The following is a 13,063-nucleotide window of genomic DNA, read 5'->3' as shown; positions in this document are numbered from 1 at the left end:
CAAGCAGCCTTGCACAGTCACAGGGCACATATTTGAAAACAGCGTTGGCTGACCTGGTTTCCAGGAATCCCATGGTCCCTGTAATACCCTGGCTTACTTAATGCCTCCAGCCTTCCATTTCTTTATCTGAAATTCTGGAATGCTGTAAACATCAGACGAAATATGGTATTGAAGCAGCTAAAACAAAAAGTAGATTTAGAATCCTGAGTTCAAATTCTGATCCTGCCATTTTATTCAAGAAGTCAAAAGACTTTTTGACTTGACTAATGCCTACTGTATACAAGTCACTGTGCTAAGTACTGGGAATCAGATAATAATAATAGCCAATAGTCGTGAGGCATTAACACTGTGCCGCACACTTTTATTTCATTCAGTGTTCCCTGTGACGCTTACTCTTATTATCCTCATCTTACAGCTGAGGCTTAAGCAATTTTCCAAGGTGAATGGCCAGGATTCCAACCCAACATTCCGACTCCACAGCTGGAACTAAAGAATTGCTTTGCTGTAGTCTGTTCTGCCCCATCTCACCAAGGTGAATAATATGACCCTGACTTTGAAGAGCTCAGTTTAATAGGAGCGCAAAAGCCACCAAGAAAGAAGTTATGGAGGAATACCATATGTGCTACAATCAAAGTAAGAACACTGTGTCTTAGAATCATGCAAGTTGGGAGCAATTAACTCTGTACGGGGACATCTGGGAAGGCTTCACTGAGGAGGTGATGTTTTTGCTGAATTTTGAAAGTTGGCATTCTCCTCCTCGCACCTCAACCCCCAATTTTTTCTAAAAAAGAGGAGAAAGAGACATTCTAGGCAGACAGAACAGCATGTGTAGCCACAAAAAATAAAAATAAAAAAAAGAGAGAAGGAAAAAGCCTGAGAGTGAAGGCTGTCCAGGCAGGAGATACATCTGGAGAGGGACTTGGGTCAGGTCAGAGACCCCCTTGTGTGTCAGGATTAAAGCTGGACTTTATTTTAGAGTCAAAAGTGAACCGCTGAAGGGTTTTAATGTAGCCACAAAGTGCTCAGATCTGTGCTTTAGAGCTGAAGACTGGCACAGTGTGGAAAATGAACCAGCGCAGGGAGAGGCCGGGGTAGGGAGACCCAGCGGGAAATTGTGGTATCTGATTGGAGAGGATGAGGGAGTCCTCTAAGGAAGCCTTGGTGAGGCTGTGGAGAAGCTGGACCCAACGCATTTGGGTCTGAGGGATTTCGATGCACAATACATGCATGTTAAAGGCATAAAGATGGAAGGAAAGCAGTAGGAAAGGGCAAGTGTTAGTACCTCCCTGTCTTCCTGGGTCCTCCGCTCTTCCTTCCCTTATCAGTCACATTCCTCCACCCATCTTTCACAGACTGGACTCCCCCATGGCATAACTGAGTTCAGATCCCCACTCTGCCACTCACTGGCTGGCTGCCCCAAGCATGTCCCTCCCTCTCAGAGCTTGTTTCCTTCTCTGGATGATAAAGTGTTCAGACCCACTCCACAGAGCTGTTGTAAGGACTAATGGAGCTCAGGGCCTGCCACAGTATTGGTCCCCGTCTTCCTTCCCAGGCCCTTAATTTCAGAATCCTCCCTGGTGTCACCCACAGAATCACTCCTTAGATCTGTGCTTATGGGGCTTTCTACCCCATGTTCCTGAAGTCTGATCACTTTACTCAGACTATCAATAGGGAAGAAATAAAGGTCCATGTAAGGTCCAGATCTGTGTATAAACAGATCATTCAACAGAGAAGAAAACATTTTTTTAAGTAGTGGTAATCAGAAAAAAATGAGAGGGATTCAGTAGGATGAAAAAGGAGAACAAGCAGACAATTGGCAGAGGAAGAACAGATTTTGATCCTTGCAAACCTACCCCCAGGGTCTCACTGTGTCCCCCAGGCTGGAGTGCAGTAGAGTGATCTCAGCTCACGGCAGCCTCGACCTTCCCAGCATAAGCCATCCTCCCACCTCAGTCTCCCAAGTAGCTGGGACTACAGGCATGTGCCATCACACCCTGCTAATGTTTGACTTTTTGTAGGAACTGGGTTTTGCCATGTTGCCCAGGCTGGTCTTGAGCTCCTGGGCTTAAGTGATCCATCCTCCTCAGCCTCGCTCTCTTAGTGCTCACAGGCATGAGCCACCTCGCCTGTCTCCCTATCCCCAAATTCTTTCCAGCACAGCTCAACCCTTATTCCCTCGGCCCACAGAATGGAGCAGCCTCGTGTACAGAGTGGCTTCATATACCTCATTGCAGATACTTCTATGAAATTATAAAAAGAATAATAATTTCTTGAATATAAATTACAAAAGATTTAATTACAAATTACTTTTAAAAGTAAAAATCCTACAAAAGTCACCACCTAACTGATGATGTCTTGCTACTTGACCAAGGGGTACTGACCCCTGCACTGTTATAGGCAGGACTGGGAATGGCTCATGCTGAGTCCCGGACAGGTGGGCAAAAGATATGGGCTCTGAAATGACAGTGGGCTGAGCCCAGTCCAATCCACACAACAGCCCAACCCAAGTGGGGCTGTCATGAGCTTAAAAAGTCACTGATCATAGCAGCCTCGTTAGAACCTATCCCTTCTCTTGACTCTGGCAGGTACCAGGTGAACATCGAGCTCTCCCTGTACTTCTTTCTGCCTGTGCCATGGAAGCTTACTCGCCTGCCCTGTGGAATTCCCAAAAGCCAGCTCCTCCCCAGAGCTCTCCACAACACTTCCCCTTTGCCCCTGACCCACACAGCACTTGCAGACAGGATGTCATATTTGACTTTTGCTTTTATTTTGTAAGAATATAACATGCTGAAACAGGAAAACGGGGATTGCAAACATCATTCATATCTAGGAAACCAGCTCCATTTGTCACAATAAATAAATATTTAAACAGTGAGGAGTTCCTGACAGGCTCCAAGAGGTTCCCAGCACATTCAGAGGTAGAGTCTGGTGGAGAGAGGGAGACAGTCAGGCTGAAACCCCTGCTGAGATTCTCCAGTAGACGCAAACTGAAATTACAATAATAAATAACAACAGCACCAACAATAACAAAAACAATGTTATGACAATCACACAAAACCAATGATACAATACACTTAAATAATCTCCTGGAGGAGCTCATGGTACAGAGAGAACAGTGTTGATTATCCTGGGCCGCAAAGGGGCTGCCCTGGGTAATTCACCTCCCCAGCCTGGGCTCTGCTGCAGGAATTCCCATCAGGAAATGTTTGTTTGGTGATGCCCTGAGGTGACAAGCAGGTTCTGATTATCCCCAGTCCTGCCCTTCCAAGCAGCCTCTCCCCCTAGCTTCTGCACTCTAAGAGCGCCATGGTCCTGGGCCACCTCTGCCCTCTCCAGTGGTTCATCTCATGTCCACAGGAAAGAAACACGAGGCTCCCCTTCTATCTCGGGCATCTCTTTTTGCCTGTTCTCATACCACAAAAAACACTGGCTGGATTTCAGCAGGACTCTCGGGGACTGCCAAGAGATTTGTTTCCTAGGATCCTTGTCTGCCTCGTTCCACACTGTGGGGCATGAGAGCTGGAAAAGCCACTCCCCGAGGCCTCCACACTTTCTTCTCCTGGGCCCTGCCTCCAAGAGACAGCACAGAACTCAGAGAGGGCACATCCAGGAAGAGGCCCCAGGGCGGGCCTGCTCACAGGTGGACCCTGCAGCAACACAGGGTCAGGGGCCACCTGCAGGGGGCCACCCAGAGCACTGAGCTGGATTCAAGTGAGCCTCCTTTCAGGGCTCTCCACTGACTTGGAAAGAGCTCACAGGCCAGTGTTTGAGGTATAAATATCTCGCATGGGGCAAGAGTCACATCAGCTTGCTGGCCTTGACGTGACTGCAAGGCTGGACAGACACACAGGCGTGTTATGAGGTACAAGCTAAGGGACTCTGGGCTAGCCCAGAGGCCAGTGAGGAGGGCCAAAGGGGAAGACTCCACATCTAGGGTCCCTTCCGTGCCCAGAACAGTCTGGGAATTAGGAAAACAGGATGCAATCAGAATCAACTGAGCAACAGGCAAAACAGCTGATCTGGATGTCTTTCCTCCTCTCATTTTCACGGTTCCCTTTATCCACGTTTCCCAAACCACACTAGAACACTTCCTTCTCCGGTGAGAACGAGAGCCCATGCTAACCCCCGTACCACCTTTTTCCCCCACAGAGAGCCCCACCAACTCTCATCATTAGCCCTTATTCACAGGTCCTAGAAGTGGGCGGCTCCTCTCCAGCATGAGTCCCACGGTATCTGAAGGAGAGACTGCTGCTTCCCAAACAGGCTGCTGGAGCGCTTTTTTTTTTTTTTTCTTTTGTCCTCTTGCACTTGCTTTGCAGAACCTGCCTGCCACACAGGGGCAGCCACCTTGGGGATGGGTGACTCCACCTCTCTTCCCGGCTGGCTTCCTTACTGCCGCGGAGACTCAGGTGTGTGAGGGCTCGGCCAGGCTGCAGTTGGACGGAGTGGCAGAGGCGGCTGAGGCTTGGGCAGCCAGGTCCCGGTAAGCGGGCGACTTCAGGAAGCGTGGGTAGGAGTCCTTCTCCATCAGGGTACGTGTCTTCCCCTGGGCCGCATCAAAGCATGTGGCTGTGGCGGTCTGCAGGTTCATCCTCGTCAACTCGCGGGTCTCATGGTCAATGTTGACCTGTGGGAAGGAGGACACACACAGGGTGAGTTGGGGAAGAGGGTGGGCATGGCTGAGGGAGGGCCAACGGCAGGCTGGGGATTGGAAAGAGCACCGGATGCTGCATCAGGAAGTGGGGGCTCCTGGGTTGATCACTAGCTTTTCAGCTCTGGGCTTGTACCCACATCTGATCCAGTGTCTGTCCTCCAATCTCTCAGAGTTAACATGAGGATCTATCAGGAATGTATACAAACGCAATCCCCTTTCACCCTTTCTTCTACAGCAACCCTGCTTCAAGTCACTATCAGCTCTCCTGGGATTTGCACCAAGGCCTCCTACCTGGTCTCTCTGCTACCTTACCCCCCATCCCTGCCGTTTGTTCTCTACCCAGCTGCTACAGTGAGCCTTTAAAAACCCAACTCAGTTCAGTAGCACCTCTGTTGTCTCCTCATGTCTTTCAGAGGAAGAGCCAAAGGGCTTGCTGGGCCCACGGGGCTCCCCGCGCCCACACCTGGCCATCCGCCTCATGTCTGACCTCATCTCCTGCTCTTGCCCTGCTCTACACAGTTCTATTTGCTCATCCGCAACTGTGACAGGAAGGCTCTGGCCATCGCATTTGCTGCTTCCTGTGTTGGAATATTCTTCCCTCCCTGAATTCTTTCATATCTCTGTTCATATGTCCTCACTTCCCTTTATAGAATGGAAAACCGTATCTCCTCCCAGGCCCTACCTCTGGTACTCCCTGTCTCTCATTTCCTGCTGTATTTTTATGAGTGCATAGCTCATCACCTGGCATATATTTGTCTAGTTGGTTATTGGCATCTTCCCCCACTCAAATTATAAGTTTCACCAGGTAAAGGACTTTGTTTGGTTCACTGTGACATACACAGTGACTGTAACAGTGTCTTGAATACAATTGGGGCTCAATACACCTTTACAGAATTATGTGGAATCAATCAGCGGTCAGAAAACAAAAATAAGGTACAAAAGTAAGGCATTACTCTTATCTCTCCACCAGGTGGCGCTGTGTTCTTTAGCAAATGCAGCTGCCATGCGTAGCGGCCAGGAGGAAAGGTAGACAAAAAAATCACAGACCACAGACCTGCAGGCCTCAGGCAGGTCAGCCTGGGGACTGAGCCAGGTTATATAAGGTCCCTGTGCTGACCTTGTCTCCCCAGTTGGTAAGTGTTTTGAGCCTCTAAAAACGGATGGGTTTATAAAGGTGGGTATGGACAGAAGCCGAAAAACCTGCCAACCCATCCTGCCCCATCGTGAGTCATAGGGTTAAGCACCCAGGAGTGGCACTGAGCCTGGCTTTCCTAGTCTCTGGTCACAGAAGCCCACTCACCCCTGTGCCAAGTAAGGCCCTTCTACTTCTACACGTAGCCCTTCCTCCCCACTAGCCCTGACTCGCAGAGGGGAAAGAGCAGGCAGGGTCGTGAGGATTCACTGGGCATACGGGGGCTCTAACCTCTTTAGGGGCCTCACTGCAAACGAACTCCTCAAAGATCCGGTGTGCCCTGGAGGCCAGCTTCGTAGCTGATCGGATCTTTTTGAACTCTTCACAGGCCAGCCAGAACTCCAGGTTCTCCTCACTGAACTCTGTCTTCAGGAAAGCGTGGAAGGCAGCCACTCCATCTGGGGTTGCAGGAAAGAGGAGGAAACAGGTCAGCCGGAGGGACAGCAGGGAATACAAGAAGAAAGGAAAGCAATTGCACTTAATGGCTCTATTTTTAGAACATAATTTTCTTGAACAAGGACCTGCCTTTGTATGTTGAATAGAGGCTGGCACACTAGGGGATCATTATTATTATTATTACTACTACTATTATTCTGCCCAGGCTCTCAGCAGTCCCGGGGCTGGCTCCAAAGCACATGAGTACACACGTGCCACCCAGAGACAGACACAAAAGGCTCCTACTCACTTTTACTGCTCAGCAGCAGGTCGAACGACTCTCTCCACCCCAGCACATCTTCTGAGAAGTTTCTACTAAAAGACAAAAAGAAAAAAAAGTAAGAAAAAAAATCAACAAACCAAAGCATAGTACAAATTCTAGCCAGAACTCTGATGGAAAATTGCGTAAAATTCACAGAAAGGCTTGCTTGGTAATTGTTGAAGCTGACGCTCAAACTCTTAGTTGGACTTAGAGTAAGCAGTAGTGTTTTCTAGAGGACAATTCAGCAACCAGAAATCAAAGCCAGGGACCCTTCAGTCCTCAGTCAGTATCTCTAAGCCTGTCTCTTCTCTGTCCAAAAATTATTTCAATTCCCCTGACTCTCAAAGATTTGTTTTGTACACCTTCCCAAGGAAATAAGGGCCTCATAAATAGACATTACATCTACACATAACTGCAGAGTTTGGTACAGTTGATAGCCAATATGAAAGAGTTTCTAGGCAAGGTGCATGCTAGAGTCATTAATAAAAACTTCAAGTGGTCTTGGATTCTGACCTAGCCCTGGATGCATGTGCAATGAATCCCCAGGTGGGAGAGTCTGGTAACTAGGCATTCATGCCCTGTGTGCCCTCATCTGTGGAAGGACTTGGAGCCCTGGAGCCACCTACCCATTCACGCATGAGCCAAGTAGTCATAACAGTCCAGCAACAAGTCCCACTAAAATCTCTAGGGCGGTGTTGCCAAGGTCCACCTAGCGTGTCCTGGCTTCTCCTTATATTTCCCTCCTCATGACTCCCTTCCCGCTCCCTCCCTTCTCGGAGCCCTGAGCTGGTCAGCAACACTTACTTCTCTTTGCTGTGTTTACTGCCCCACTCAAACTTGCCAGTACTCCCAGTATCGCAGCCCAGCTCTGATTTGTGAAGAAAGATCCCCAGACGTGTCTTGAACTCTTTGGCTCTGAAAAACAAATCAGGAACATGAAAGCATTCTCTCATTTGCTCAGCCAGTGTGGAGAGGTTTATGGGTCCCAGAAGAGCTCTGGGTGGCGCCACCCAAACTTTAGCCTCAAGGATGCCGGCCGCGGTGGCTCACGCTTGTAATCCCAGCACTTTGGGAGGCCGAGGCGGGCGGATCACAAGGTCAGGAGATCGAGACCACGGTGAAACCCCGTCTCTACTAAAAATACAAAAAAAATTAGCCGGGCGTGGTGGCGGGCGCCTGTAGTCCCAGCTACTCGGAGAGGCTGAGGCAGGAGAATGGCGTGAACCCGGGAGGCGGAGCTTGCAGTGAGCCGAGATTGCGCCACTGCACTCCAGCCTGGGCGACAGAGCGAGACTCTGCCTCAAAAAAAAAAAAAAAAAAAAAAAAAAAGAGTTCTTGGAAACTCTTGGCTGTCTCCAGGCCCAAATTGTGCTTCTCTTATCAGCATCATCAACCCCAAAGCAACAAAAGCAATGTTTGAGCTATGCCGTGGTAGGTCTTACACTTTCTGGGTAATACACACACTGCATATATGGGCTTTTCCCTAAAGTTACACTGATCTCTCTTCGTGCCTGTTGATTCAAAAAAGAACTCAGCATTGTTTTCAGGAGTATTTCTGAACTGTGTGGGAAACTGATTCCTGCCTTCATCTTTACTTTTTCCTTCCCAGCCAGTAACGATTGGAAGCTGTTGAGTAGCTCTCTGGAATATGGACACACCCTCAACAGTGGGATCCCCCAACCCCACACACCCCACATACACAAAAAAAATCTCCCTGTCTTCCAGGGGCAGAGGAGGCAATGCCCCTAGCTCTGGTCTGAGGAATGAAAAACAAATGCTTAAGAAATGGGCAGGCTCAGTTCTGCCTGGAAATGTCAACGTGGCCTTCCTGAGCCGGGTCTTCAGCAGGTCACCTGAGCACCACTGCAGTTTGTCAGAGGATGGGGATGGCTGCAAGCAGCCGGCCCTTGCTTCCCTTCCCCTTGCTTTCTCCGTGCTCCTGGAATCTGAGCACGTGGCATCAAGTTCGCCTCTATCTCTCTACTCAAGCCTCTAGAGCCCCATCCCCGGGCCCATCCAGGTCCCCAGGCCTGCCGCTCCACTTCCTATGAGTTGGTGGGACTTCCCCCAAGCAGTTGGACAAGCTTCCCTTACCTCTCCAGGCAGGTGGTGGGGAAGGCGGCCAGGGTGCGGCACATGGCTGCGAGCGCAGGGCAGCACGTAGTGGGCAGGATGGTGGCAGGCTCCAGGAGGCTCTGCGAGCTCCAGGAAGCAAAGGCGCGGTAGCAGGTGCTAGTCAACCGGGGTTGGGTTTAGCAGCCTGCAAGCGCCCAGACTGAGCGGCCGCTGCTTTAATCCCCTCGGAGGAGCGGGGCGGGGCTGGGCACTGCTGACCAATCGGAGGGCGGGGCTGGGCGCTGAGAAGGCGGAGGCGGGGCCCGCAGCCAGACTGGGCCGGGTGCAACTTTCGCCGCAGCTGGAGCACGCGGAGCTGCACCCTCCGCCCGGAGGACGCCGCGTGTGGTAGGAAAAGCGGCAAGAGAATTGGCACGGGGATGAGACGTGCACACCCAGTTTCCTAGGGAAAAATACCTGCCGACCTCTAGTAACAGCAGGAAGCTCACGCAGCGGTGTCGTGTTGGGAGAGTTTGCACGGAGGCGGTGGGTCTGGGAGGCACACAGGGCTTTGATCGCAGGCAAGTCTGAACCTGCTGGGTCCTGAAGGACAGGCGCACAGGGTGCAAACCTGGGCAAAACAGCATCTGATTATACTGATAAGTACCCTTTACGAGGCTCCTACCCTGATGGACACGGGGCTAAGTAAGCTCTTCTTCATCATCATCATCTCCATTTTATAGTTGAAGAAACCGAGAATCAGAAAGCTAAATAAACTTGCCCAAGAGCACAGTTGGAGATGACAGACAGGTAGGATAGGGATGAGTAGTTTATTGAACACCTACTATGTGCTAGGCACATAACTAAGACTCATATTAAATAATTTGCTCAAAGACGTGCAGCTAGTAGGTGTTGGCTCCAAAATTCAAATGTGAATTTACCATTCTTTTTCCATTGTACACACACACACACACACCCCTACCCCCCTCCACACACACACACAAGCGCGCAAAGGTTAGTATCCGGTCATGGCTATACCTGTGGACGATCCTGGGTTTAAGCAGTTGCTACCTTATTGTCTCCATCTCTGAGATAAAGGTAATAAATGCCCTGCCTCTCGCCTCACCTTCCCATAAAGGCATTGGGATTGCTATTAAGAGGCTGTATGTGAGGTTAAGAGTACAGGGTCTAGAGTTAGATTTTCAGGTTTCAAGTCATGGCCCTGCCAGGTGACCTGCTGAAGACCCAGCTGCAGGAAGGCCACATTGACTGTTAACTGGCTACTGATGGGAGACTAGGCAAACTGCTTAACCTTTCTATGCCTCCATTTCCTTGTCTCTACGAAGAGAACAACTTATTTCATAAGGTGGTTGTGAGAACTGAATAAATTAATTCTTAGTTTGAGTTCCTAGGAACTAGACTCGGGTAGACGCTTGCATGCAGGAGCTTTACTGGGGAGAGTTATCAGAATTAAGAGGGAGTGAAGGAAGCAGGTCTGGGCAGAGGGAGGAGTTGAAGGCCATGCCATTTCAACAGAGACCCCAGCTGGTTCCAGGGAATGCCCTGAAGCTCAGCTGGCCCTTTGGAACTGTCCACTGAAGCAAGAGGACAAGGCCCTGGTAAACCCATAAATACCATTCATTGCATACAGCTGCCCAAGAAGACAGCCTCATCTTAAGGCAGTGCCCTTTGTCAAGAGCAATTCCTGGAGAGAGACTAACACCCTGGGAAATGACGATCACAGTCCCCAAGACGGGATCTGGGTGGCACAGCACAGCATCCGTGACAACATATAAGGTGCTTATATGACAGTGCTCAACATGCAGTCAGCACTCAATAAATGTTATAATAGCTTTCAGTTTTACTTAATAGGGATACTGGGATTGCTAGCAATAAGGAAAAATAAAAAATGAGTTTTTTGTGCCTCTTGGAATACAGTATAGGCAATGTATACTGAGGCACTCTTAGTTAAGTATACCTGAGGCACTCTTAATTAAGTGTACCGGAACTGGAAATAGCTGGAAATTGGACACTGTCTCCCAATTCCTGAGCTAGTACTTTCTCCCGCTCTGATAAAGAAAGCAAAATAAACGGTGCCAGGAGCAGTGGCTGACGCCTGTAATCCCAGAACATTGGGAGGCTGAGGCGGGCAGATCACCTGAGGTCAGGAGTTCGAGACCAGCCTGGCCAACATGGCGAAACCCAGTCGCTACTAAAAATACAAAAACATACCCAGGCGTGGTGTTGGGTACCTGTAATCTCAGCTACTTGGGAAGCTGAGGCAGGAGAATCTCTTCAACCCAGAAGGTAGAGGTTGCAGTAAGCCGAGATCACGCCATTGCAAAAGAAACAAAGGAATTGATGCACGGTGCACAGACCAGCAAATCTGACAGCACAAAGCTCCCTACTCTAGATGAACGGCCCTCTCCGAGTTCAACCTGCCTCTTTGTTGCCATGGTTACCTCTTCAGTTTCTAGGCAGAAACTTTTTGAAGTTCACAATTTATCCCAAATTTTCTTCCCAGCAGGTCGGTTCATATCCGCAGTTTCAGTAATGCAGGATGACTCGACAGTTGCTGTAAATCCAGCAAGTTGAGCTCGCTTATGAATTGCACTGGCTTGGACAAAACCTGACCTCATTTTTGCCCAGCACTCCCAGAGCAGCTGTGATCTCTTTAATGGATGGCTGCATGGGGGCACGGCTCTGCACCCTGGGTCATCTGGGGTCAGCGGTCTGGGCAAAGCTGTAGTCAAGATTAAATGTCCCACAGCATCCCAGCCATATTGCCTTTCATCTCCTTCAGCTCCCAGCCCCCAGCACTACCCTTTCCATGGAGGCAGAAGTCTAGGTGGGGATCTTTGTCTACTGATAATGGTAAGGGAAAATGAGAACTCTTCCTCCATTTTTCTGATTCAGCTCAGATGATCCCCACAGTGGTTTAGGTCCTCCAAATTCAATCATCAATCTGCAAATACATATTTCTTATGAATTTACTACATTCCCAAGTTGGTGGGAAAACAATAGCTTTTAAGGCTCTTCCCTGAATTCAAGGACCTTATAATGTAGCTAAGGAAATAGAACTGCATGGTGGGGAGCAGGGAAAGTGAAAGGAAACTATTGTTTGTCACAGAAACAGATGTCAAGGGAAGAGGCTGATCAGAGAGGGTTGACAGTATTGAAAAAGAAGTGATGGAGCCATGGTAGCCAGTGAGAAGCAGAAGAAGTAGGAGGACGCATGAAAGTGAAAGAAACACGAAAAGCTCTTACCATTTGCAGGTACAGCAAAGGTGCAGAAAGACTAAGGAATTTATTAAATGCTGCAGAAGCACTTAGGGTTGTGGGACACAATTGGATGCCACTTTTAGATTTAAGAGCATATCCTGAGGCAGCTGAATGAGGAGGCGGTGATCATCTCCAGCAGAAGTGAAATAGGCAATCCCTGGGGACATTTCCCTGCTGGTTCATGACAAAAACTTTGGGCACCCTCTCCTCCTGGTTAGGAGAAGTTGACCAAGTTCAGCCTGGTTGTAGGAAATGACTTTTACTATGATTAATGATTACTGTTTAGGGTATTGAGTGCAGCTTCCTTTGCTGCTATATTAGTTCTCTCTGGTTTCTTCTTTTCCCTCCCTCCCCACTTCTCCCAAACGTAGACTTGGAAGATGATGTCTAGACTCCTCTGTAAGGCACCTAAGGCTCTAACCACTTGGTCTCACATCCTTTATACACCCTAAATTCCAGCCAAACTCAGCAATTGGCACATTACCCTGGGCATCATGCTGCCTTATACCCACAAACCCTTGAGCATTAAATTCTCTTGGCCTGAAGGTCCTTCGCCTTCCTGTACTACTCAGTTAAAAAAATTTTTTCAATAAACTGATTTTACTTATATATTGAGATACAGTTTACATATAATAAAATGCACAAATCTTAAGAGTACAATTCAATGAGTTTTGAAAAATGTATACACCCATGTAACCAATAATGTAATCAAGCTACGGCTTATATCACTCCTCATGCCTGCTCCAGCAAATTTCTCCCCCAAACAGAGGTGACCACTAGTCTAAGTCCCAGAACCATACATTGGTGTTGACTTTTCTTGACTTTTCTACCTATTTTTGAGACCTAGCTCAACTGCCTTCTATTCTCTCATACCATCCCTAATTCCCCCTCCCTCCCCCCATTTGCAAGCAGAGTTGGCCAGGCCTCCTCTGAGCCATCCCTGTTGCCCTGTGCTCATAGAATCAATGTACAGTCTGTTTCCTCTGTGCACTCCTGGAGGGCAGGGACTATTGCCTTGGTCATCTTTTTTTACCTTCAGCCCCTATCACCAGGCTCAGTTCTGCATATGTTCCATAAATGTTGACTGGGTAGATGGCTTCTGTTTCAACACAAATAATAAAAGCTAACATTTATCGAACACTTACTATGTGCCAGGCTCTGTTCTGCGTGCTTTGACTTGAAG

At 48.8% G+C, this 13,063-nt stretch overlaps 1 protein-coding gene across 2 annotated transcripts; it reads right to left on the bottom strand.

Annotated features, from left to right (window-relative positions):
- Positions 1-2,745: 2,745 nt before the first annotated feature.
- RGS16 (regulator of G protein signaling 16) lies at positions 2,746-8,811 on the bottom strand. 2 transcript variants are annotated; one of them, XM_032136854.2, is made up of 5 exons: positions 8,638-8,811; positions 7,348-7,458; positions 6,532-6,596; positions 6,078-6,244; positions 2,746-4,627 (listed from the first exon to the last, which is right to left on the bottom strand). In XM_032136854.2, exons 1-5 carry the CDS (start codon positions 8,679-8,681, stop codon positions 4,406-4,408), a joined length of 609 nt encoding a protein of 202 aa, XP_031992745.1. In that variant the 5' UTR covers positions 8,682-8,811; the 3' UTR covers positions 2,746-4,405. The 2 variants fall into 2 exon arrangements, with proteins under 2 accessions (XP_031992745.1, XP_031992746.1); XM_032136855.2 differs by having other exon boundaries at positions 2,762-4,627; positions 6,532-6,593; positions 8,638-8,807.
- Between the last annotated feature and the right edge of the window lie 4,252 nt (positions 8,812-13,063).

This window comes from Hylobates moloch, unplaced genomic scaffold, assembly GCF_009828535.3.
Source record: "Hylobates moloch isolate HMO894 unplaced genomic scaffold, HMol_V3 SCAFFOLD_18, whole genome shotgun sequence".
Lineage (NCBI taxonomy): Eukaryota > Metazoa > Chordata > Mammalia > Primates > Hylobatidae > Hylobates > Hylobates moloch.
The sequence above is the reverse complement of the archived record's forward strand: the minus strand, read 5'-3'. Positions and strand labels throughout refer to the sequence as shown.

Excerpts from the sequence above, each read along its gene's own strand:
- RGS16 (XM_032136854.2), bottom strand. The coding sequence starts at position 8,681 with ATGTGCCGCACCCTGGCCGCCTTCCCCACCACCTGCCTGGAGAG. Across the intron at positions 7,459-8,637 it reads CCCACCACCTGCCTGGAGAG|AGCCAAAGAGTTCAAGACAC; the intron begins GTAAGGGAAGCT and ends TTTGTTTTTCAG. Across the intron at positions 6,245-6,531 it reads CCTGCTGCTGAGCAGTAAAA|ATGGAGTGGCTGCCTTCCAC; the intron begins GTGAGTAGGAGC and ends CTGCAACCCCAG.